Source organism: Carassius gibelio, chromosome B25, assembly GCF_023724105.1.
Source record: "Carassius gibelio isolate Cgi1373 ecotype wild population from Czech Republic chromosome B25, carGib1.2-hapl.c, whole genome shotgun sequence".
Classification (NCBI taxonomy): domain Eukaryota; kingdom Metazoa; phylum Chordata; class Actinopteri; order Cypriniformes; family Cyprinidae; genus Carassius; species Carassius gibelio.
The window spans coordinates 16395286-16422597 of NC_068420.1; the positions used below are offsets into that span (position 1 = coordinate 16395286).

General features: G+C 36.0%; 1 protein-coding gene across 3 annotated transcripts; it reads left to right on the plus strand.

The window, feature by feature from the left end:
• atp8b4 (ATPase phospholipid transporting 8B4) lies at positions 1–27260 on the plus strand. 3 transcript variants are annotated; one of them, XM_052597706.1, is made up of 28 exons: positions 1–136; positions 1958–2025; positions 9555–9613; positions 10210–10323; positions 10639–10737; positions 10847–10908; positions 11049–11121; positions 11360–11430; positions 11581–11663; positions 13258–13416; positions 13625–13713; positions 13862–14058; positions 15334–15542; positions 15621–15664; positions 15868–16033; positions 16795–16983; positions 17607–17722; positions 19697–19861; positions 20899–21010; positions 21127–21232; positions 21364–21511; positions 21802–21985; positions 22296–22519; positions 22606–22689; positions 22766–23011; positions 23662–23800; positions 24385–24515; positions 24620–27260. In XM_052597706.1, the coding sequence occupies exons 1-28, from the start codon at positions 117–119 to the stop codon at positions 24944–24946; spliced, it is 3684 nt and encodes a 1227-aa protein (XP_052453666.1). In that variant the 5' UTR covers positions 1–116; the 3' UTR covers positions 24947–27260. The 3 variants fall into 3 exon arrangements, 2 of the variants coding, with proteins under 2 accessions (XP_052453666.1, XP_052453667.1); XR_008183515.1 differs by lacking the exon at positions 23662–23800 and having other exon boundaries at positions 24620–24769; XM_052597707.1 differs by lacking the exons at positions 1–136; positions 1958–2025 and adding an exon at positions 9007–9149.
• The last annotated feature ends 52 nt before the right edge of the window (positions 27261–27312 follow it).

The window sequence follows — 27312 nt, forward strand, 5'->3', positions numbered from 1 at the left end:
GGCTCGAGCGCGAGTGAACAGGAGGGAGATTTTTAGTCAACGGTACGGTGTTTTCTGTCGTTAATTTCTCATGGGCGCGTCTCTCCACCCTGTCTCCGTAGCAGAGCCGTAGATGAATGGATGGAGCATGTTCTCGGTGAGCGCTGTGTGTTGTTTATAGTGGATTGTGATGTATTGCTGGTGAATGAGCTGCACTGATGTTATAATAACACATAAACGACTGTCTGGCGCGCTACTCGTCATTCTGTGGCAGAGTAACGTTAGTGCCTTGTTTTGCATTCTGTTGCTAATCTTTTATACAAGATCTACATTAATTATAATCATGGATCTTATTTTAGATCTCCTTTACATCTCCACTGTATGTAATTGACTACAGGTTTCCATTATTGAGCTGTAAGATACAGATTAGATCTTGTATTAGACTAATTTGTCTGTTTAGACATCGGATAATGGTATAGATAGCGTATTCTCAAGGTCTATTGTAATTAATGTTGTAAATATAATCACTACAATTACATGAGGAAATATTGCCAATACATATAAAATGAAAATATAATTGAGTTATATTAAAATAAATTATATATATATATATATATATTTATTTTTTTATTTTTTTATGTCATATGTAATTTAATTGTATTTAGAGTATATCTAGTGCATAATATTTAACAATATAATAATGTTGCTTTTATAGTTTTAAATATATTTATGTTTTCATAACAGTAAATGTGGGTAAAATTGTGATTTCAAATAAGTTGTAACACGTTGGTAACCCATAAGTATATAACAAATATATACTATAAATATATGCTAAATATTATTAATATATTTATATAGCAATACATTTAGGTTAAAATTATAGGTTAATATATTTTATTTAAATAATGGATCTAGTGTTAATTGTTGGTTGTGCATAACTATGTGATAACAACTACAAAAATAATAATAATTACATCAATAAATATAGTTAGTATACTTATATAACACAATAAATGTAGGTAAAATATATATATTTTTTGTTTAATTACATTAAAATAATAAATAATGATTAATTATATATGTATATATATATATATATATGTATATATATATATATATATATATATATATATATATATATATATATATATGTATATATATATATATATATATATATATATATATATTTAATATGGGATTTAATTCCATATTATTTTTCAAATTCTATTCTATACTGTTATTCCCTTGCAGGTTTATTGACTGTCAATATATGATAGTCAACAGTCACATTTATTTTGCTCTGCAGTCATGTTGGGTCAGTATGTCAGATGCTACTAGACTTTCAGTGTTAATTTCTATTAAACCATTGTTCCAAACACTGCACTTTTTGGAAAATTATAGTATATCCTTATTATAGTTCTGCAGACTATATTAATGAGCTGATGATATGTAAAGTATCAGGTGTTTTTAAAAAGGAAGAAATCCAAAGTGTGCGCTTCTGGGGTCACATTTTCAACAAACCTTCCCACACAATAAAACAGAGAAGCTTACATCCCGTTCACAGCTACGTTCAGTATAATGTCCCAGCTATAGAAGCCCTTTCTGTATTGGCCATGGTTTTGTCATGCGAATCCAGCATATGGCAGGACTCTGCAGCGGGATCACCTGGGTGTACCGCAGTGTTCCCCGTGGAGCGAGTGTGTTCCCAGAGACCTGACGGGTTTCCTGGCTGCAGCTCCGCTGGGGTCTCATTAGGACGTGTGGGGGAAGAGACACGCTGTGCGTCAGACATTAAAAACAGCCAGAACTCTGTGCTACCACTAAAAGACAATTACACTGTAGCTGATCAGATGATATGCTTCCCAACGCACGTTAACAAGCCTTTATGAATTCTAGTCGTTACTATGAGGAAGATTACATGGTGTTCAGTGGAAACGTGCTGTTTGACTCCAACGTGTTTCATTGGCATGTTTTTCAGAGAAACCCGTAGGACCTGTCGGAGATGGCCTGATGTTATGGCAATTTGGAAGAAGGACGTTCACATTGGTTAGTACAGCTGCTGAACAAAAACAAAGCAAATGTCTAAAACCTAATAAATATTAACAAGGAATAAACATTTAAAATGTAATTGAGAAATAAATGCGAAAAAAATGCCATGTTGCAGCAAATCTCATGTTAATTAAAAACACTCAAAAAGTATTTTTTATGCTGATTAAATACATTTCAATTTGTTTTTATTTTATTTAAAAAAAATTACATTATTATCACAGTAACGAAAATCACTATTGAGAATATTTGGAATTCCGAAAAACAAAATATATATAATAAATAAAAATATGTTTTATTGTAATAAAGATATAGTCACAATGCAAAAAAAAATGCAATTATATATATATATATATTTTTTATATATCTGCAATGTATACTTTTTAAATATAGTTTACATTTTATATTTAGTGATTGAAAGTGACGTGACATTCAGCCAAGTATGGTGAGCCATACTCAGAATTCATGCTCTGCATTTAACCCATCCGAAGTGCACACACACAGAGCAGTTAACACACACACACACACACACACACATATTTTTTAGTGATTTGTGTGGCATTATTTTCAAGACAAGTAAATTACTGATGCAGAAAAAATCTCATGTTCATAACTGTAAAGAAAAAAAAAAACAATGTAAATTATGCAGATTACCGGTAAATACATTTTAATTTTATTTTATTAAAATAAATTACATTATTACAGTGATGAGAATCTAAATTACCTTTGAGAATAATGGGAACTCCCCCAAAAATACTGCCATTAAAATATAGTCAAAATGCAAAAAAAATATCAAAATAATTAAAAATATTAAACATATAAATAAAATGCAATTATATCTATTTTATGTATTAGAAATTAAATATTATAAATTTGCAATATATAAATTGTTCTTTTTTTTTTTGGCCTTTCATTCGGGGTGAAATACGATGCTTTCTCTTGGGCAGTTCCTTCTCTTTAACCGAAACCTAAATCGACAGCCAGCCACATGATCAAGAGCAGACACCACAAACCAGACAATTATAGTGTTTTCAGTTGACCAGACCAGATCCTGCTGTACAAAAGACCTGCTCTGAGTTCTGCATTTAATGTTTATTGTTACGACGCCATGTGTTTGAGCCGAGGTCTTCTGCTCTCCTCAGGTCTTGTTGCCTAGAAACCTTGATGACACCCTCCTTGTGCGATTGTTGCTTCTGCTCTCGGTTTCACTCGCACATAAACAAATCAAACTGGTGTCCATCCTCAGAAATAGTTCATTAGTGTTTTAAAAAGAAGGGACCATTTGTATCCTCTTCTTCTGACATCACGCATTGTTCCTTTATTCCCTCATCTGCTGGTCCACAGAGATAACACAGACGCTTTGCTGCTATAGGGACGCTTACGTGAAGTGCGCTACGTATTTGTGTGTGTGATTATATGGGTAGAAAAAGGTAACGGATCCACCAGTGACGTACATCTTTTCCTCTTTGACCTTGTATAAACCACAGATGGTTTCTTGCCCTTGGGCGGCAGAGGCAGTTCAGTATTTTAGATCTTTTTCAAACATGATCTGGCTGACCGGATGGAGATCACTTACCTGCTAGTGCTCATAACTGAGGGGACATGAGCGTGAGACCTGCAGGTATTGTTCTTGTGTGTTGAGCTTTGTGTTGAGCCTAGCTGTTGTTGTAATACTCTAATGGTGAAAGTGAGAAGTTGGCTGTGTTGTAAGTTTGTTGCCCGACTGTGGACTTTTTCTTTTTTGTGTTTAAGTGGTCAAGTACACAAAGAGGAAGAAAACCCACGCCTCTGTGTATTAGTCACCGAGGTCAATTAAACACTTTGTGGACGCTCGCTGTACTGTAACACACTTGTACTGTAATTTCCATAATTGCTGAAATGTTTGTCAAGGAGCCCTTGTGCAAATTCAAAAGAGGGAAGCCAAATTGAACAGCTAAAAATTAATTAGAACTAAAAAATTATCTGACTTTAGCTCATGTTATGCTAATGTACCTTTTGCGCTAATTTGAAAAAAAACAAACATTTAATAGATGTGCACATTTAATTTACAGGATCTAAATATTTGTCCGCTAAAATGCTAGAATGAAAAACGTACCTTTCTCTTGTATAGTCTGCATCCTAGCATTAGCTAGGAGTGACGTTACCTAAAAACAAAGGATACTTTGGTTTTTATGCGTATGCTAGAGTAAGCGTACAGTGTGTACATCTCTACATCTCTAGTGTACATGCACATTCAGATACAGTATTTCTTCTCCTATATGCTTATTCTACTTGTGCACCTTGAAATTGTTTGCGCTAGTTAGTTGGTAAAACTGGCTGTTGTATTACAGCTGAAAAAAGCAAATTAGCTGGATAACAAACTACTGGAGATGCAACAATAAGAGATCAAATGGTCGATGAGCACTTGTGTGAGGGGGTTAACTGATACTCGCAAATCTAGTTTGAACAAAAACATCGAAGACATTTTATCAGTCATAATTCTGGAGAGAAATAGATTCATTTTACGTAATGCGTGCTGTGTGCAGTATAAGATTGACATGTTTAACTGCATCAATAAGGAGGAAGCATCTTTTAATACTTTTGAATCAAAGGATTTCTGCTTTATAAACCCAGAACACAATATGCTGATGTGTAGCGCGTATAACGTGATGTCAAGAAATTCATGTCAAGAAGATCATGGTTTTGTTTTTTTATCTGAACCATGGAAGTAGCTATTAGTAGTTTTTGTAGTTCAGGGAAGTTGTATGTGTCTTTATACCTTATGCACAATTTGTATGCTGGGGGAACAGAGTGTAAATGTATCTGGTGCATCTGGGTGTGGAAACTGCTCAATTATTAATGATGGTTGATGACGGTTGTAGCACCTGAGCTAAATGAGGAAAGAAAGCCATAGCAGTCAACGAACCAATAAAAACGAATGCATAAATGATTTACCAGGCTACTCTGGTAAAGGTAGACTGGTTAGTAGCTTTTTGAGAAAGGAAGATAAGTGTTTTTCTTGAAGTTATGGTAAAGATTGTGTGGCTTTCCTGTTAAAACCTGTAATCAGATTCTGAGTATAAGCAAGATTTTCCCCAATATTTTCCCCATTCTCTTGCAATAGTTATCTCTAGTTTTTGTTTACTGTTAGGGTGTTTTGGGTGGTTGCTCAATAGTCTACCCTAAGATTCTTGTATATTTAGTTCTGTACATGAGGCTCAGGTCCCTCGTTCAGTCTAATAGGGTTTCTCTCACCTTATTGTTAGTTTGACCATTCTTACTGTCAGAAGCACAAACAGTGTGGGGTTTCATCTAGAGTCTCACTCATTTGGTAAGTCTTGTGTAGTTCTGGTTCCTCTTCAGGTCTTTTGGCTGTGAGAGTGACGTTTAGCAGTTCTTCAGGAAAGTCTGGAGTGAGTGCTGTGACTGCGGTGCAACACAACTCCAGCCAGCTTGTTCGGTCTGTCCTATAATGTGACCCAGCGAAAATATAAACTGGATCCAAGCCCAGATTCCCATATTTGGATCGATTCAGATGGATTATGTTGTAATGATTCATGTTTCACATCACCGGGATGTTACAGTAACACAAAGAACATCGCCCATGTTGTCCAATAGGTCCTGGAGTTCAGAGAGTTCATTTATTGAATCACATGAGAGGTCCCTCAAAATTTCTCTGCATTGTGGTGTGACATTAACAGTAAAAATGTTTCAACTTGTAGAGGTTTTGATATGCAATGGCTTATATATTTGAATGGCATCCAGTGGGCAGGGCATCTTTTAACCTATTTCCATTTGAGAGAGATGATGAAACATGGGGTAAGAGACCTTAGTTAGGCTAGCGCCATGTTTAATTTTTGACGTGAGTGAGAACAATGCTGTGAGAGACTGAAGTACAACACGTTCAGTGGATTGTACTGCTGTTTAACAACGTCTTTCTAAAAAAAAACTTTGAGTAAACTCAATAAAGCCGTTTTGAAAGTTGTGAGTTGTGGAAATTACATGATGTAGGACCTTGTTAAGGTCTTGTTAATCTAACCTCATTAAGGTCTATGCAAAAGTAGAGAGTAAGACGTGTCTCAAACAAGTCCAGAGGAGGAAGAAGCAGTTTAGTTATTTATAGTTGTTGTGTATGTGGACAGGTGGTTAATTAATGATATAGACACAAAAACTGTGTTTTAAATCTAAGAATGCAGAAAGTTTTGTATGAGTGGTAGATTTAGTGTAAGGGGATAGAAAATACAGTGTTTACACCTATGGAGAGAGAGAGAGAGAGAGAGAGAGAGAGAGAGAGTATGTGTGTGTTTGAGAGAGAGAGAGAGAGAGAGAGACCAAACATGACTCACTCAGTTGGGTTTCAGAATCTGAAATATCATTTTTATAAATTATTTAGTTCATTATGTTCCAAAAAGGAAGTGATGTATTCATTCTAAAAAAAAATAATAATATATATTTAATTTGTATTTTATATATCATGAAATATAATAATTTTAAAAAGTAGCAGTCGTTCTGTTCAAAGTTTTTGGGTCAGAAGAAAGATGTTTTAATGTTTTAAAAATAAGTCTAAAAAATACAGTAAAATGTAATAATGTGAAATATTATTATAATTTAAAATAATTTGAAAATATTATAAAATAAAAAAATCTGTGATGGCAAAGCTGAATTTTTAGAAGCCATTACTCAATGGGCTCTGTTTTAACGATCTAAACGCAAAAAGTATTGCGCCATTGACTTTAGACTTTAGCACAGTATATTTTCAGCTCCTTAAAATAGCAATGCGCGTGAGCACACCTCTTTTTTAGACCAGCACGCCCATGGGTGCACAAATGAGCACAAATGCATTTGCTAATTAAATGACGTGGCGCTGGATGGGAAAATGCGAACGGCGCCGGACTGAAACTAGCAAACACACTTGCGCTGCACCTTGCGTCTCATTGCGCCGGGTTTATGATAGGGCCCAATGTTTAAAACGGTTGTGCTGTCTAATATTTTTTTTGCTCATATCATTGTACATTTTTCCAGGATTCTTTGATGAATAGAAAGTTCAAAAGAACATAATTTAGTTGGAATGGAAATCTTTTGTAATACTATAAATGTCTTGAATATCAGTTTTGATCAATTAAATGCATCCTTGCTGAATAAAAGCATTTATTCCATAAAAAAAAACCCGTACAGACAGGGCTGGGTTTTGACAAATTTCTCAATTCGATTCGATTATCATTCACAAGCTTGTGATGTGATTTGATTACCAATTCGATTTGATTCAATATTGATTATTTTGGATATATATCAGGTACAGTACATGCCAAATTTTCTCAAGGAAAAAAAATTATCATCTAATGCTGTAAAATATACATGAGAGTCAGTTGGTACTACATTATTATAATACTGAAGGTTAAACTTGACAGATTTTTAAGCTTTAGCCAACAACTGTTAAAATTACACAAAGAATATTTTAAAATAAGAAAGTTACAATTACATAATAATATTTCTACTTTAATTAGTTTTCTTTAATATAAACATTTAAATGGTGTCTGTCATAAAAAAGGATTTATTCAAACATAAATTAAACATAGGAACAGTACAAATTGTAATAAATATGTTATGCATATGTTTATCAAAATATCTCTCTCTACAGTAAATTTGTCTGGCTGACTAATAAGTTTATGGCCACCAAATATGCTTTCGGAGTTAAAAGTCACGTGACATTGTTTACAAGCTGTTATACTGATGTCTTTGCGTGGCTGAAACACATGAGACAGGATACGGATAGTAAAGTTGTACTCTTTCTTTTAACTAGCCTTTGAATGTTAAATCATGATTATTTTGTGCTGAAACTTGTATTAATGTGGAAGAGATGACCAGTTCACGTGTGCTACGTGCTAAGGCTGCACAATTAATCAAATTTGTAATCGCAATTGCAATTATGGATGCCACAATTACGTTATCATTCAAAGCAGCAATTAATCGTTCAAAGTCCACTTGTATTATTCTGCATGCTTAAGCTGCGTTATCTTAAGGGTTTTAATTTTAATTATTTTAATTTTAGTTTTAGTGTAACATTATAACACCATTCATATTTTTACTTTTTTAATATTTAAAGAAGAAACCAATCCGATGTATAGTAGACATTTGAGGCTGTTTTCAGCTTGTTTATTCTTATATACAAATATGGCACACAGTTGCATCAAACAATGGTATAAACATCATTCAATGTAAACTGTGAATGCCAATTACTCTTTGCCGCATCTGTTGAACTGAGGCGCTAGAGTGATATGCCACTCCACATTAAATGGCATTTATTGTTTGAATACTGCAATACAATGTGCATAAATTGAAACCTGAGACTTTGTTTCATATTAAAAGCACCAAAGCACAATGCTAATTGCGATTTATTGGTTGGGAAGTCCCCTTTAGTGTTCTGTCCATTAACTCAAAACAGGCTACACTGATTCTTGGGATTTAAGAATCGATATCGTTCCGAAAAAAGAGATTTGATTAATATCGAGATATTGATATTTTTTTACCCAGCACTAATATTTATATAGCTCATAAAATTGACTCCATGTTGGATCCAGAATACAAGAGATTTTTCTTAAAGACTGATATGTCAGGGTCGTTATCTCATTTTAATGTTTCTTCACAACTGTGCTTTTTATACCATTACTTGTAAAACCTTTTAACTACCCAAAAATGAAAGAGCAACTTCAGAACATTAAAACATTTCTCTGGGCTTTTCCAAAAACAAGACCTGTGTTTGTAATGCCAGTCGACGCTTCACTGACTCCTGAGTTAAGAGCTGCTAAATGATTAGGAGTAGCTTTGTGCTAATAAGCATAAGCCCTGCAGGCGATGAAATTCCTCAGGCGGGACAATGTCTCGCAATCACAGACAAGTGCAGGCAACGACTGCTACATATCACAAACCCTGCTGCCCAATAGAAAACAAACACCTCAGACTGTGCACTTCATGCTTTGACTGTCTTCTTAATGACTCTGTGAAGTTCGAGTTGAATCTAATACCTGAACGTTTGTTTGTGCCGCTCGAAGAATGACATTGGAAACAGGCAATGGCGCTGCGATGGCTATGGGTGTTAGTACCGTGGAGAGGAGGTTGGAACCCACCCTCAAAATCACCTGGACAAGGTAGAGCTGCAAGGACTTGTGGGATTGGGAGGGCGAGATGATAAACGGGGGATGCATACTGGAAGAGCTGGATTACATCTATGGAAATGTCTTCCAGGAGACGTTTGATAGCTTTTCGCTTACACTCTTTCTATCTTTACTTTCCTCGTTTGGAGAGTGATATTCACTGATGATCTCGGGACGGCGCTGTTAGTGTCTTTGGAAAATATCGAACCCGTTCCTTAGAAACCACTCGGTTTAGTGGACAAACAGATACCGGAATTGAGATAAACGATAAGGATTTTGGTTTTGGGTGCATGTTGTCATGAAAGTTCACAACTGTTGTGGATTTTTAATGGAAATGTACTTGAAGGTGTCTCTGATCTTACTAATAGTCGACTAAACTAAACTTCTCTTCCACTGTAGAAGAAGAACGACATGTTCGAGCCAACGATCGCGACTACAATGAGAGGTTCAGTTATGCTGTGAGTCTGTCAATGTCTTTTATTGTAAAAATGTGTTATGGATATCACTGCCATTTTGAAAAAAGAAGTGATGCACCGCTGATGTTTTACTATTAGAACAAATCAGAATGATTTCATAATGTGACAAAATTTCATTTTAAGAACAAACTGATTGGGCTTGTTTGTGAAATATGACCAGAATGTATTTATGTATGGATAAAATATTCGTATTTCAAATAAATGCGGTTCTTTTGAACTTTCTATTCATCAAATTTTCCACAAAAATATAACTATTTTCAAAATTTATAATAATAATAAATGTTTCTTGAGTTTCAAATCAGCATATTAGAGTGATTTCTGAAGGATCATGTGACATTGGAGTAATGATGCTGAAAATTCAGCTTTGCATCACACAGGAATAAATTACATTTTAACATATATTCAGATAGAAAACACTTGTTTTGAATTTTAAATCTCACATTTTTCCTGTTTCTAATGTCATTTTTGATCAAATATAAGAGATTTTCAACAAAAACATAAAATCTTACCCTAACTTTGGACAACTTCTTTCTGTTGTTCAAAAAAAAAAAAAATTTAATCTGTATTTTTTTCCCCAGGACAATCACATCAAGACAGCAAAGTACAATGTTTTCACCTTCCTGCCCATTAACTTGTTCGAACAGTTTCAACGTTTTGCAAACGCCTACTTCCTGGTACTGCTGATACTGCAGGTTTGCCAGCCTTTTAAGGTCACTTGTGAAGTTACAAGAGCAGTGTACTCACTGAAGATACATCTGGAGCCTCGTTTATAAATTTGATCCTGAATTTCATGGTTCCTAATTAAAAAATCACGATCTGTGATGTCTGAAACTGAAAATGTAAATCCAAACCTATATGACTTTCTTTCTTCTGTGGAACACAAGAAAAGATATTGTGAAAAATGACTTTTTCTGGCCAAAAAGATTGTAAGGACAAACACAAATTATGACATAATTATGAACTATGGCTTTAATGTTGTACAACACTAACACTGTTGTGTGTTCCAGTTAATCCCAGAAATCTCCTCTCTTTCGTGGTTCACCACCATTGTGCCTTTGGTGATGGTGTTGGCTATCACAGCTGTCAAAGATGCTACTGATGACTATGTGAGCATCTACTCTTTACGACTCTGAGCACTGAGTTTACAAAGAAATGTGGGCTGCTTGCAATAAGCTGAGCTGATGTGTGCTGTGATTGATCTGATCTGAATTTCAGTTCCGCCATAAAAGTGATCAACAAGTCAACACCCGGCAGTCTCAGGTACTCATCAAAGGAAAGTAAGTGCATTTATGCCACGTATCAGCATTTTCTGCTGTGTCTCTCGCTGCTGAGACACAATTATTGAACTTTAAATGCTTTAAGAGATGTTTAGGAAATAAAAACTGATTTGTGATCGAACAAACTCAATCTGTTTCAGACTGGAGAATGAGAAATGGATGAACGTACGAGTGGGTGATATCATCAAACTTGAGAACAATCAGTTTGTTGCTGTAAGTGTTAAGCAGGAGCAGAATAAAACAAGGCATACAACCCTTGGTCTCTAAATATATCAACCATGCCATCAAATTGATACTAAAAGCATAGACAAAACTAATCCATTGCATGGATCTTGATGATCCCAGTGTGACTAGCATTATCTGTGGACTATCCATCTGGAGTAGATTCATCCAGCACATGATTTATGAGTTTTGCAGGACTTTGAGCGTCTCCTCTTTCTGCTGTCTCCAGGCTGACCTTCTCCTCCTCTCTAGCAGTGAGCCCTATGGACTGTGCTACATCGAGACTGCAGAGCTTGATGGGTGAGACGTCTTCTGTGAAATGTGTTGCAGCGCTGAAATCGCCGGCCTCGCTTCCCTTTGGACTGTTCAACGTCCAGTAAATGTGATTTTGTGACTCTATATCCTGACGTGAACATGAGCGTCTTTCATGCTATTGACTCTTTCCAATAGAGAGACCAACCTGAAGGTGCGCCAAGCCTTGACTGTGACCTCAGACCTCGGGGACGATGTTGCGAAGCTTGCAGACTTTAACGGTAAAGATTTTCTTCAAACACACGATTAGTGCACGATCAACAGGAATGAACTTGAGTCAGCTTGAGTGAACATAAACACTTATTGTATCCGTCAGATTGATCTGTGTGGCTTTGTCCTGTGGGGCCTCTGGTATGCTTGAGCATATCTTTCAGAGCTGTCAAGGAGCGTTTGTAATGAGATTTGTAGTGTTTTCACTTGAATTCCATTAAAGTTAATGTAGAGCATACAGTAGCTGCTGCATGCTTGGAATTGGAAACATAATGTTTATGTCAGTTGCTATGTAGAAGCAGTATTGCTTGTGCTTCTATTAGGGGTTAGGGATTTGAACTTATCTTACATTGCTTATGCTAGACGTGAATGATAGTTCAAATTATCTTGTTTATTATTGATGTGTTATTACTTTAGTGAGTGGATTTGCAATTTTAGCATGGGCAACAATAAAACGGACTGCAAAAATTCCTGTCAAATATCTAAAGAACAGTATTTAGAGGCTTTTGGTCGAATTTTTTTACAAGTAATCACTTGGAGTCAGTGTTATTTCAATACTATCCATATAATGTTTTTTTTAAAGAAATTAATAAAACAAATTGCTGTATTCATTTGTCATTTTTTATTAGTTAACTATTTTTTGTACAAATATTTTATTAAGCTTTAACTTATATCTATGATTTTTTTTTCAGTTATTTGCCAAGGTAATATTTTTATTTTTGCCTAATGTTAATATTTTTACATTTAATTTATATTTGATTTCAGCTTTATTTAATTGCTGAAAACATTTTAGTTTTAGTTGATAACAACACTACCTGAAACAGCCTAGCAACACCTTAGCAACCGTCACAATCCCTCAGAAAATGTAAAAATGTAGTGTTATTGTTTTCGTTTTTTAATGCTTTTTATTAATTTTAATTCATTTTTATTTAAGTTTTAGTAATTTTAGCACTTCAACCTAAACTTATTTAATTTCAATTAGTTGCCAATGCAACATTTGTAATTTTTATATTTCTATTTTTTGTTTTTCATGCAATATTTATATTTTATTTTATTCCTGATATATTTCAATTAACAAAAAATATTTGTAATAAACGTAGTTTAAGTTAACAATAAAACTACCTGCAACACCTTAACAACTGCATGTCAAGTTTTTTTGTATAATATTTATAATTTATCTCTTCATTTATTCGCTTCAGTTAGCAAAAATTATTAGTAAAGTTCTAGTTTTAGTTGCCAATCACAACACTGGAACACCCTAGCAACAACTTAGCGATCCCCCACAACACTGCTTAAAAATATAATTACACTGCTGTTTTTTTTTTAATGATTTGATATATTTTTATAATGTATTTTTATAACATTTAAAATAGATTAGTTGCTACTACTCTTCTTGATGAAATTATGAACTTTCCCATACGGATAATCTTTAGTGAGGTTATTTGCATTTGTATGCGTCATCAGTCTTTTCGGATCGCGTACCAATTAGCGAAAATGTCAGGGTTAGCACATTTAACAATGAAAAGCCGAAGCTATTTATAAACCAAAAACACTATTCGCTTCTGAATGAACGTCAGACTCATCTTCCTGTTATCTGTCTCCCAGGGGAAGTCATCTGTGAGCCGCCCAACAACAAACTGGACAAGTTCACAGGGACTCTATACTGGAAAGATAACAAGTACCCACTGGACAATGAGAAAATGCTCCTGAGAGGCTGCGTTCTCCGTAACACCGAGTGGTGTTTCGGCTTGGTTATCTTCGCAGGTACGTCTCTTCAGTACTCCGTTAATTGTCTTAGCAGAATGGCATTTTCACAGACGATTGATTAGCTGTGTTGTGTAGACGCTCCTAAGAGACTTGTTGAATGGCTCATCTGTAATTAACACTATAAACTATGCCTAACGCACACCATTATCTGTCCTGAGATGAGCTATGTTCTGTGAGCCTTCTGGGTTTTCTGCTTCTCCGTCAGGACTTCAAACCAAGCTGATGCAAAACTGTGGGAGGACGAAGTTGAAACGGACCAGCATTGATAAACTGATGAACACCTTAGTTCTGTGGGTGAGTGTGTGAGCGGCATGCTGGGATTGATCGACATGTGGCATCTCACTTACTCATACTCGCAGACTTTCAAAAGGGCAGTTCATTTTGTTGTTGTAAAAGGTTTTAAGAAGATGAAATATGATGCAGTGTTTCTTGTATATTCCAGATCTTTGGATTTCTCATCTGTATGGGGATCATATTAGCTATTGGAAACACTATTTGGGAGCAGAAAGTAGGCAGCAACTTTTGGGAGTATCTTCAGTGGAAGGAACTTACCATCAATGCAGTCTTCTCTGGCTTCCTGACCTTCTGGTCCTACGTTATCATCCTTAACACTGTCGTACCCATCTCTCTATATGTCAGGTAGGACTGATTATACAGTGTGTTGACAAACTACTTTGATTCAGGAGTCAGAATTTACACTGAACATCAAGCGGCAACCCAATATAATTTTCTCAAAGGGGTCATCAGATACCCATTTTCCACAAGTCAGTACGATTCTTTAGGATCTTCATGAAATGTAGTGTAAAACAACACCCTCTTACCTTGTCAAGAACAGCTTTGTTCACTGCGATCCATTTCGGTGCATGTCTCTTTAAATACTAATGAGTTCTGCTCACTCCTCCCCTCTCTTCCATGGGCTGAACTTTAGCCGCGAAATTTATATATATATTCAACTATTAAAGGTGGAATATTTTTTTCTAATGAAAAAGTGCATTTCTTATTTTTGTGATTTTAAAATAATTGAAGAAACACACTATTTATGATTATATTTTGAATATTTTGAACAACTGAAATCAAAGCACACATTTCTTGAAATGAAGATGTGACGGTGATGAGTGGCGCTGTGTGTAAAAGTTTAAATTCTTTTAATAAGAGTCGCTGCAAAAGACGCAAGCGTTATGGCCATACACGTCTGTTTAGTGCGGACTACACACATGGGAGTATGTTTTTAAGGAGAAAGTATTAACAGGATTTAAAAAATGAAATAACTGACATGGGAAAATTATGAATTACGTTGGTTAGAAGTTTTGAGTTTTGATTAATAGTCCAGCCCTAATTCCAAACTTCACAATCGACTTTTGTCAAAATTATGACTTTATATCTCATAATTAACATTTTTTTACATTTTACATTTTAAGCTTCATAATTGACTTTTGTCATAATTATGACTTTTATCACATACTTTTGAATTTCTATGTAATAATTTAAACTTTTTATCTTGCTATGACTTCATTATGTGATAATTTAGATTTTTATCTCATAATTATGTCTCATAATTTATTTTCTCATAATAAACTTTTTTGTCACTCTATATTCTTATAATTATAATTTAGCAAAGCATGATTTTTTTTCTTATGTGGCTTCTTATGTGCTTCCATTGGTTATAAGCCCTGAACTGCAAGGTAAAATGTGTTAATTGTAAGCTTGCAATTTATTCATGTGTTGACCTGAGATTTTATGGAGAAAGAAATGACAGAGAAGAGAACGTGTTCAGAGGAGATAGACAACAGTTTTATTACAACACCTTTAATGCAAAAAAAACCCCAACAACAAAAACAACACTTTTTCTACTTTGCAGTTCAGTGTTTTCATAAAACACAAAAACTCAGTCACATGAAACTTATTTTGTTACAGTGTAGAGGTTTTGCGGCTGGGCCATAGTTACTTTATAAACTGGGACAGACGAATGTACTACAGCCGTAAGGCCACTCCTGCCGAAGCACGGACCACCACCCTCAACGAGGAGCTGGGCCAGGTGGAGTTCATCTTCTCAGACAAAACAGGCACCCTCACCCAAAACATCATGGTGTTTAACAAGTGCTCCATCAATGGGAAGACCTACGGTACGCTTGAACACTTCCTGTTATACCGCCACACTTATGTGGCTATATTTATTGATGGCTATGCTTTTGTTTGTCTAGGTGATGTTTATGACGAGTTTGGGCATAAAGTGGATATTACAGACGTATGAAACCATTTTTTTTATTTATTATTATATGTAAATTTATTATATTACATTATTATTGTCACAATTTAAAAGGCATGCAAATATTATTCTAAAAACAATATTGTTTGTTATATTTTAGGATATGAAAAATAATTCATAAAGCAGACGTTGTCCTGTCTGGTGCAGTATTTAGCTGTCACTCCTGTCTCTGACTCTTGCAGAAAACACCATGTGTAGATTTCTCCTTCAATCCACTGATGGACAGGAAATTCCGTTTCCATGACAGCAGCTTGGTCGAAGCCATCAAGCTGGAAGAGCCTCTGGTGCAGGAATTCTTCCGTCTGTTAGCGCTCTGCCACACCGTCATGCCAGAAGAGAGAAATGAGGGTAAACTGTACCACAAACACATTAAATATCTTAGGCTACGTCTACATTAATCCGGATACATTTGAAAACGGCTTTTTCGTTTCAAAACGCTCTCCGTTCACACTAGCGCTTTCCAAAAGTGCCTCATTCACACAGAAACGTCAGAAAACGTTTAATTTGGATTCTGCGCATACGTGAATCCTCAAAAAACTTCACTGCATATGATACACATGAGTTTCATGCAGTTTCTTTATTTTATTTACGAATGTAACTCACCATTTACATACACGTCCAGGTCGCACACACTTACGATTGTATGTTTGATCTAGTAAGTAAATCTTTTTTTAGTAATCGAGTAAATCTTCGCAGGTCTGTGATAGGAAGAGTGTACAAAGTAACACCTCTGTAGCAATAATGTGAAAGTGCATAGCACATAACGTGCACAATCCCAGTATAAACACAGATATCTATTGGTATAATATGCGTCACATGACTAAATTCGCGTCATCGTTTTCAAAAGCCTCCGTTTTCACAGTCCACACTAAAGACGCGAAGACGCCGTTTTCAGATTTATCCGCTTTGGAGAGCGTTTTCCAAAAGCTACGTTTCCGTTGACTTAAAACGCCATCTCAGTGTGGACGGAAGGCCAAAACGGAGAGAAAATATACGTTTTCAAACTAAAACGTATTAGTGTGGATATGGCCTTCTTATCCCAGTAGCACTTTTGTTGTGAATGAAGCAAAATAATTTGACCAAAATACCTCTGAAATGAATTGTTCAAGGGGAGCTGGTGTATCAGGCACAATCTCCGGATGAAGGAGCCCTGGTTACTGCTGCACGCAACTTCGGCTTCGTTTTTCGCTCCAGAACTCCAGAAACCATCACTTTATATGAGATGGGTCACGCGGTCACCTATCAGCTGCTGGCCATCTTAGACTTCAACAATGTACGGAAGAGAATGAGCGTTATTGGTATGTTCTGGTCGTCTCTTATTAGTTTTATTATGGGATGTTTTAAGGATTTGCATGTCTGTTCGTTTTAAACACAGTGTAGTATTTTTATCATACCTTTAATATTTCACAAAAGCTATGAATCATCCCTGATGTATTTCTTTTTATGGGTCTGTATGCATAATTCATTCTTCCACAGAGAGGATTCAATAGCTGTCCGGTCTGTTGAAACAGTTTTATTGTATATTTGTTAGTGCTCCAAACAATTAACCATGATTAATCGCATCTAAAATAAAAGTTTTCATTTACAAAATATGTGTGCGTGTACTGTGTTTTTATTTATTATGTATATATAAATACACACACATGCATTAAATATTTTGAAAATATTTACATGTACAGTATATATATTTATATTAGTATATTTTATAATATATAAAATATATTTAATATATAAACATAACATATTTTTCCTAAATATATACATGCATGTGTTTGTATTTATATATACATAATAAATATACATAGTGTGCACTCATATATTATGTATACAAAAACTTTGATTTTGGATGCGATTAATTGTTTGACAGCACTAATTCTTAGACATTTATAAGTAGCGCTCTCATTTCTTGTCTCTTCCGCAGTGAGGAACCCAAAGGGGCAGTTAAAGCTTTACTCAAAAGGAGCCGACACAATACTCTTCGACAGGCTGGACCCGTCTAATGAAGAGCTTATGTTTACTACCTCAGAGCACCTTAATGTAAGTCTCTATTGCTAAGCCATTCTTCCTTTTTCGGCAGTAAAGCAATGTTTTTCCACATGTTCTGTGGTAAAACTGGTTATTTTGATTTAGTACCTTTGGAGTATCGTGCTTTTTTGGATGTGATGCCATGTAAATGCCATGTTTTGAGGCGTTTATCATGGTAATACCATGTTTTTGGGCATATATTATAGTAATATCATGTTATTAGGATGCAGCACCATGGTAATACTGTGTTTTTACCACATGTACCGTGATAATACACCTCTGTTTGGACACAGTACTATGTAAAACCATGCTGTTTGGCATTTACCATGGTAATACTTAGTTTTTGGATGTGATAGCATGGAAAGACCATGTTTTTGGGTTTAATAATTTATTACTATCCTGTTATTAGGACACAATAACATTGTAAAACCATGTTATTTAGCATTTATTCTGGAAATCTTTTGTTGTTTCCATATGTACCGGGGTAGTACTATGTTATTTGGTTGCTTTAGCATGGTAAAACTATGTTGTTTCGGCATTTACCATAATAATACCATTGTTATGAAAGCGATAACATGGAAAGACCATGTTTTGAGGCATTAACCGTAGCAATACAATTGTATTTGGGCATTTACTGTAGTAAAACCATGTGGTCGTGTGGTAAAATTTTACTGTCAGGCATTTTATAATGGTAATACAATGTTATTTGGATGATATACCATAGTAAGATGGTGTTTAGAGTAATTTGCCATGGCAATACCATGTTTAAGGCATGTACTATACTAATGCCATGTTATTTTATTGCATTACCGTGGTAAAAAACATTTTGTTGGGCATTCACCATGTTGTTTAGATGTGATTCCATGGTAAAACCATGTTGTAGGGCATTTACAATGGTATACCAAGTTTTTTGGGCATGTATGATACCATGTTATATACCATGGTGATACTATATTTGAATGCAGTATCATGGTAAATCCATGTTGTTGGATACTTACCATAGTAAAACCATGGTATTTGAATGCAATACCATAGCAAACCCATGTTTTTTGGCCTTTACCATAATAATACCATGGTAATTTCACGATAGTCTATGTACTTTTTGGTGTTTGATGTAAACCTTGGTATATGCCCACTTTGGCCTAATTCAGGTGTCAATGAAAACCTAAAAAATAATACTTCTAAACAAAACCAGATCATAAGCTTCAAATCCGCAGGTTCTTGTTTTTTTCAAGTCTTTTCATTCTGTTGGTTTGTTCCTTCACTCATTGTCTCAGTTATTGAAGCGCTTGAGAACTGTGACACACAGCGTTTCACATCACAAATTAGTCTCAGAATGGCACAATCGCTGCAAACAAGTCTAATTTTCTCCTTGGCTAAAAGCTCGGTCTTAGAAGAGATGGGTTTTATTTTATTCAGATGAATTCCATTAAGGTTCTTGTGGATGTTTCAGATGGAAAATACTCAATACAAACTCATTTTCTGGCTCCAAGCAGTGTGATTCATTATTATCCTTGCCTGCACTTATACAGCTACTTCAACAATCTATGAAGAACACCATGAGATTCTCCTCAGAAAATCATTTTTATCTAATAATATAATCAGTGAAATCAAACCGCATTTAAAGAAAGAATAACACATCAGACAAGCATATTGTCTTCAGCTCGATTGGTCGGTCTAAAAGTAGCTTATAGGCCGTAACTTATTATGAGACTATTATAAGACGATGTCCATCATTCATGTCTCATTTACAGCTTTCTGTGGTTCCTCAAAGAGCAATCAGACTGACGTCACTGGAGAAGCTATGCTAGCGAGGTATAAATAGCATGCTTTCAGAAGCTGATGGATAACGACTGCAAACAGAAAGAAGATGCTTTCACTGATTAGATCAAAGAACTGTGTAGCACTGAAGAAACTTTTACAGCACTGATTGGGTTTCAATTTTCATGGTGAGAGATAAATGAATTTCCATTGTTTCTGTGACAGGAGTTTGCCGGGGAGGGTTTGAGAACATTAGCGCTGGCGTACAAAGACCTGGATGAAGATGTGTTTGACGAATGGATGAAGAAACTGCTGTTTGCCAGCACGGCACTGGAGAACAGAGAAGAAAAACTCGGGGCTCTGTATGAAGAAATAGAGCAGGGCATGATGGTAAATGTGACTGGGGAAATGACTTCGCACTGATGGTTCCGTGAAGAACCTTTAACACCAATGGTACCTTTAGGTTCTTTATAGTTACAAATGTTTTTTTAAGATCATTAAACTGTTCTTCACACTAAGAAAGTAATGGTTCTTTTAAAAACTGATGACAGTAAGGTTTATTGCGGAACCAAAAATGGTTCCTCTATGGCAGGGGTTCCCAAACTTTTTAACTCACAGCCCTCACAACCAAACAAATATATTTCTGCCGCCCACTAATTTTTTTTTAAATAAACCCGCTATTTGCATCAGGCAGGTAAGTCTCATTTTCACCAATTGTGTGAGGGTTTTCCAGCCACACATAGCACTAGTCACTACTAGAATTATTTTTGTTTAGGTTTATTTTGAGTCTTTTCAGAGTCAGGCTTACTTGTAGATGAAGAAACGTCTGTATTTGTCCTTTTCAGCGATGCTGTTGACAACCATTTATCAAGTTTAAATCTGTTGTAGCATGTAAACAGCAAAAATATGCTAGATAAACTGGGGTGCGTTTCCCAAAAGCATGGATGCTAACCTATTAGCAACTTAGTTGGTTGGCAATGGGAAATTGTAGTGCAACCAACAAAGTTGCTAACTAAGCAACTTTAACTTACTCGACCCCAAAATTAAATTGTTATCATTAATCACATACCCCCATTTCGTTCCAAACCCGTAAAAGCTTCGGAAAACACAATTTAAGATATTTTGGATGAAAACCAGGAGGTCTGTGACCGTCCCATTGACTGCCAAGTAAATAACAGTGTCAAGGTCCAGAAAACTATGAAAAGCATTGTCAGAATAGTCCATCTGCCATCAGTGGTTCAACCGTTACGTTATGAAGCGACAAGAATACATATGTATGCGAAGAAAACTAAAATAAGGACTTTATTCAAAAATTTGTCTCCTCTGTGTCAATTTCTTTTCAAGAGTTTAAGATGATTGTTTTGTTTGGTTACAGGAAATGTAACTTTTTTGCTTTTGAAACAAACATGTCTCTCATTTTCCTGAAGCTGCTTGGTGCTACAGCCATAGAGGACAAACTTCAGGAAGGAGTTCCAGAGACTATCGCCTGTCTGACCTTGGCCAACATCAAGATCTGGGTGCTCACCGGGGACAAGCTAGGTAACCAGTGCTAACGAGAACATGTAGGATTCATCGAAGACGGCTCAAACTTAATTGAGACACATTCTAACTGTCTCACACAACATAATGAAGAATCGTTCCCGTTATGGTTGCAGAGACGGCAATGAACATCGGCTACTCCTGCAGCATGCTCCGAGACGACATGAACGAGGTGTTTATAATCTCAGGTCACACCACGCTTGCGGTTCAACAGGAGCTCAGGTGACATTTCACTGTCTATTTCACGCATAAATCCAGACATATTTGTATTTAGAGATTCACCCAAAAAATGAATTTGAATTGAACCATTATTTGAGATTTGAAAATAACACATTTTTTTGTTTTGTGCACAGGATGGCTAAAGAGAGAATCATGGGACCTTGCAAAGACAAATTCAGCAGTGGCCTTGACATGGAAAAGACAGAACTGTACTCGAGTGACTCTGTCTTTGAAGAGACCATCATCGCAGAGTACGCTTTAATCATCAACGGACACAGTCTGGTAAGGGCTGAGGAGAATTTGACTTAATGACTTATTAGTCTTAATAATGTGGCGCTGAGCTCCTAACGACGGTCGTTCTGTTCCAACAGAACATTCAGTTCAGCATTATCCTTAAAAATAGGGGTTTTAAGGTAGAAAGTGGCTGGAATTGGTTTTGCCTGGATAAATGAGGCCAATGACATCAATCCAAAGCTCTAACGAATGAACTCATTTGAAAGACTTCTGCCAGCGCATGCCGAGAGCGTATAGATGGCACTGAATGTAAGGTATGTGTGTGTTGTTATCTGAAGGCTCATGCCCTGGAGGCAGACCTGGAGCAGATCCTGGTGGACTTGGCATGTCTGTGTAAGACGGTCATCTGCTGTCGGGTCACTCCACTGCAGAAAGCTCTGGTGGTCGAGCTCATAAAGAGACACAAGAGAGCCGTCACTCTCGCCATCGGAGACGGAGCCAATGACGTCAGTATGATCAAGAGTAAGACATGACTAATGGCCTGCTCATCAATGCCAGATGATCTGTCTATCCATCCAGTCATCATATCTATCTATCTATCTATCTATCTATCTATCTATCTATCTATCTATCTATCTATCTATCTATCTATCCATCTATCTATCATCTTAATGCTCAGTGAGATCTGGTGCTTGTGATGTGTATGCCGTACGGCTGAAGTATTCAATGTAGATGCACTGCTGATCTAATAGAGTGGTTGCTATAGAAATATGCTGGCCTTTTTGATCTGTAAGGATGTGTGATGTGTGTATACTGTCTCTGCTCTCCCCAGCGGCCCACATTGGCGTGGGCATCAGCGGACAGGAGGGGATGCAGGCGGTGTTGGCCTCTGATTATTCCTTCGCTCAGTTTCGCTACCTGCAGCGCCTCCTGCTCGTCCACGGCCGCTGGTCCTACCACCGCATGTGCAACTTCCTCTGCTACTTCTTCTACAAGAACTTCGCCTTCACACTGGTTCATTTCTGGTACGGATTCCTCTGTGGATTCTCTGCCCAGGTAAAACCTTGTCTTGCTTCAGACTGGATGGAATATGCATGTGATCTCAATTTAAGATCATGAATGATATGTTTTTGTCTTTATAGACGGTATACGACCAGTGGTTCATCACACTCTTCAACATTGTCTACACCTCACTTCCTGTTCTGGCTATGGGCCTGTTTGATCAGGTAAGCCTAGTCTAGGTGTCAGTTTTTGGTGCATTGTGTAGCACAACTTTTAACATAAAATCTGTTGATTTTGCAGGATGTGAACGAGCAGTACAGTTTACGCTTTCCAAACCTGTACAGACCTGGGCAACTGAACCAGCTCTTTAACAAGAGGAAGTTCTTCACCTGTACTCTGCAGGGGGTCTGTACCTCATTTATCCTCTTCTTCGTCCCATATGGAGCCTTCTTGACCGCTGTCCGGGATGACGGCGCCCTCATCTCTGATCAACAGGCTTTCGCGGTAACCATAGCAACCTCTTTGGTCATTGTGGTCAGTGTCCAGGTGAGACAATTTAACAACTGTGCCTGTATACTCAATCCATTCAAATACTTTAGAAACAAAGGACAGTACAGGATATAAGGGTTATGTAAAGTGTTTAACTTGACATTGCAATCTCTCTCTTTATATATTTATATATCATTAAAGAAATATAATTTAAGAAATAAAACTGTATTAAGATTGTGTATAAGGTGCAATAATCATAAAGATTTTGTATTTAATTTGAAAAAAATTATAAAATATTGTAACGCAAATAATATTAAAAGGATAGTTCACTCAAAATTGAAAATTACCCCATGATTTACTCCTAGATGTATATGACTTTCTTCTTTCGGACGAATAAAAAAATGCCCTGGATCTTTCAAACTTTATAATAGCATTGAATGGGTGATATTTTTCAATAGTCCTAAAGAAGTTCAATAGAGCGCATCCATCATAAAAAGTGCCCCACATGGTTGGGTATGGTTAGTAAAGTCCTTCTGAAGAAAATCAATGAGTTTTTGTAAGCAAAATATCCTTTTTTTAAACTTTTTGGGTGAACTATCCCTTTAATGCTGTATATATATATATATATATATATATATATATATATATATATCGTTAAATAAAAAAGAAGCCTAAATTAGTGTTAGGAATATTGAATTTTGTTTCAGATTGGGCTTGACACCAACTACTGGACCGCAGTTAACCACTTCTTTATCTGGGGAAGTCTAGCCGTTTACTTTGCGATCCTTTTCGCAATGCACAGCGACGGCATTTTTACCATATTCCCAAACCAGTTTCCTTTCATAGGTAAGAATGTAAATGGGTTTATAGGTGCACTGATTTTTTATTTATTTATTATTATTATTGTTTACTCAGCTATATTTGTATTTAAATTCCTAAAAACAAGACTGACACCTACTGGTGTGGATGCAGCATCGCATTTAGATGCCATTGTGAAAACCAGATGCTCAGGCTATTTGTTATCAATGAATATGTCATTGTACAACCAAAACTGTCAGATATTAAATTTAAATTAAATTACAGTTATGCATTTAGCAGACGCTTTTATCCAGTGACTTACAAGTGCATTCAGGCTGTCAGTTTTTACCTATCATGTGTTCCCGGAGAATCGAACCCATAACCTTGCACTTGAAAAGGCAGTGCTCTACCAATTGAGCTACAGGAACACTATATATAAAGAGCTGCGATGATTAAATCAGCCTAGATCCCTTGACAAATACCTATAGAAAAAAAAACATGGAAATATCTTGAGCTAGTGTTGACCACAGGCCTTATTTCAAGCATCAAAACCCCACTGATCTGGGAACAATAAATCATCACAGAGTTTTTACTGTTATTATTGAAGTTAACCATATTGTGTTTGACTGTAGGTACTGCACGTAACTCTCTGAATCAGAAGATTGTGTGGCTGGTCATCCTCCTCACCACAGTCGTGTGTATAATGCCCATGGTGGCTGTCCGGTTCATCAAGGCTGATCTCTATCCAACACACACTGACAAGGTTACTACATAAACACTTGAACTGTACAGTGGGAATTAAAAATTAATAATATGCCCTTTTACTATTGATTGTAATTAATGTCAAAAGCGTTTTCCCTCCCATAGGTGCGTTTACTTCAGCAGGCCTCTAGGAGGCAGGGTCCTCAAGAACAGAACCTCAGGAGAGTCCGCAGGACGAGTTCTCGACGTTCGGCGTACGCTTTCGCCCACCAGCAGGGATACGGAGAACTCATCACCTCCGGCAAGAACATGAAGGTACCCACATCCTCCACTTCCACATACCCACTGTCCTCGCCCACAAGAGGCACCAGCTTGGTGAAAAACAGCGGAGTGAGCGGCACAACCGATGCGGCAGAGACCGGCAGCACTGGATTTAGGAGGGAAAGTGACCAAAACCAAGAGGTAACGGTGGAAGACTTGGAGGAGAGATAAAGGAGCTTTTATCTTCCTTTACACAAGGAAGAGGAATTAGCGCCTGTCTTCAATGTGAGAAAATGATAATGGATTGTGAGCAAACACACTCTAGGCACGACTAGACTATGGGAGGGCTAGACATGCACAGGAGACTACAAAGAGCTAGCACAGTGAAGCACAGATTACACTCAAAGTTTTCTCAAAGGCATCCGTTTAAATTTGAAAATGAACCTGAGATTCGTTTAAATTTCAATTTGTATTTTCACCTCTTCTGGCACAAATCCAAGTTCAATGTTTTTGTATTTCGAGTTTTAGGAACCTGCTTTTATGCTTTTGCATGGAAGCTTGTTTCTGCCACAGGATATAAGAATAAAAAGGTAATTGTGACTTTTTATGTCACAATTCAGACTTTTTCTTTGTCATTTTGAATTAATTAATCTCACATATATCTCGCAATTGTAAGAAAAAAATCTCAATTGATACAAAAGTAAGAAAAGATAAGAAAAGTCGGATTTGTGAGGTTATTTCGCAATTGCAAGAAAAAATTATAAATTGAGATTAAGCCGCAGTTACTTTTTTTATATTTAATTCCGACAAAAAAAAAATCGGAGTAGCAAAATGTAAATCTAGAATTCTGAGAATTTTTTTCCTCGCAATTCTGCATTTATATCTTGCAATTTTAACTTTTTTGTAGATCTTGAAATTCTGCATTTTTCTCAGAATTCTGAGCTTACATCCCACAATTCTGTTTTTTTTCCCGCAATTGTGAGAAAAAAAAAGTCAGAATTGCAAGATGTTATGATTTTAGTCAGAAATGTGATATATTGTCTTGCAATTACATTGCAATTACACTACAAATTGTGAGATAAAGCAGCAGTTAGTTTTTTATATTTAGTTCAATGACACAAACAAAAAAAAGAATTGCACAATGTAAACTTAGAATTCTGAGAAAAAGTCAGAATTGTGAGATACTGTATAAACTCAAAGTTTCAAGAAGAAAAAAAAAACAATATTTTTCATCATCCCCCAGGAAAAGAAATCTGAATTTAGAATTGTTAGAGAAAGTTGCATATATATATATGTTTATTTATTTATTTTTTAATTCCGCTGCAGAAATTGCCTTCGATATGCGAATGATTCAGGCATTGAACCAATAAATTCAACTTGAGTTTACGTTCAACACATGACATCATTCTAACAATACTAATAAAGCATAAGGGAGTAAACATGTACACGTATGTGAAATAATACCTCTTATGTTGTTATAAACACTGATGCAGCCAGTGGTTTAGGATTATAAATGCATTGCATATTAAATATGGATTTGTTTAAAGACCTGGAAGTTGCATCACAGATACCTATTCTCAGTTTACTAAAATGCACCCAAATGCATCAACCAAATGCATCCTGGAGGAGTAGTAACACTTAGACATGGGGGTAAGTGAATAATAACAACATTTTTGGGTGGAGTAACCCTTTAAATTGGTTTTAAAAGGTTTTAAAATGCCAGATTTTATTTTAAATATACCTTTTTTAAAATAGAAAAACATTAAACAAAGTGTAAAAACATTCCACCCTTGCCAATGATTCAAACCGTAGTTAGTGCTTCTGCATGCAGCGCAGCGAACTGAGAATATTGAGTTTTTACGCAGTAAAAGTCGTGCCTTCCATCAAGCGAAAGACTGAAGCATTCACACGTTTATACTTCTAGAATTCCACATGCATCCAATACAAAGGTCTATAAAGTGGGCATTTTATTTACTGTAACAGAAGGAATTTTTGTGCCTTTTTGTTTTCCTTTCATTAAAGGAAGTACTTTCAGTTGTCGAGTTGAATGTGTTGCCATTGTTTTTTTTCTTTGATTCAGGCTGTTCATTGCCCTCATTGACTACATTAATGTAGATCATATTTTTTCTATAATTTATTTGACGAAGGGGGTCGTGCAACATTACCTGTTTATGAATGTACAGCTGACATGTTAATTTAATGTGATGTTAAATATATTTATGACGAATGTATAAGATTTTCTGCTGTGCTACTTTGTCAACAAAGACCATGCAGATTCTTTATCGTTTTTATTTAAATGCATGGATTTTTATACAAGTCATTGTAATTTTTATATGATATGCATTAAATGGCCATTGTTGAGTTTATTTAAAAAGGAATGTTTGCGTTCATGTTTCAAATGTTTTACTCTCTTCAGATTCTTGAAATGAGTGGATTTAGTCAACGGAAATTCACCAAACAATGATCATTTCTCTAATGCCTTGACAACCTTAAATTGTCTATATAAAGATCAGAGTGCTTTCTTCATTCTTTTAAGACACACAGAGTATAAATGTTCCTCTATGAAAATCGCCGCCCCTCCTCCCGGCCTTGTCACG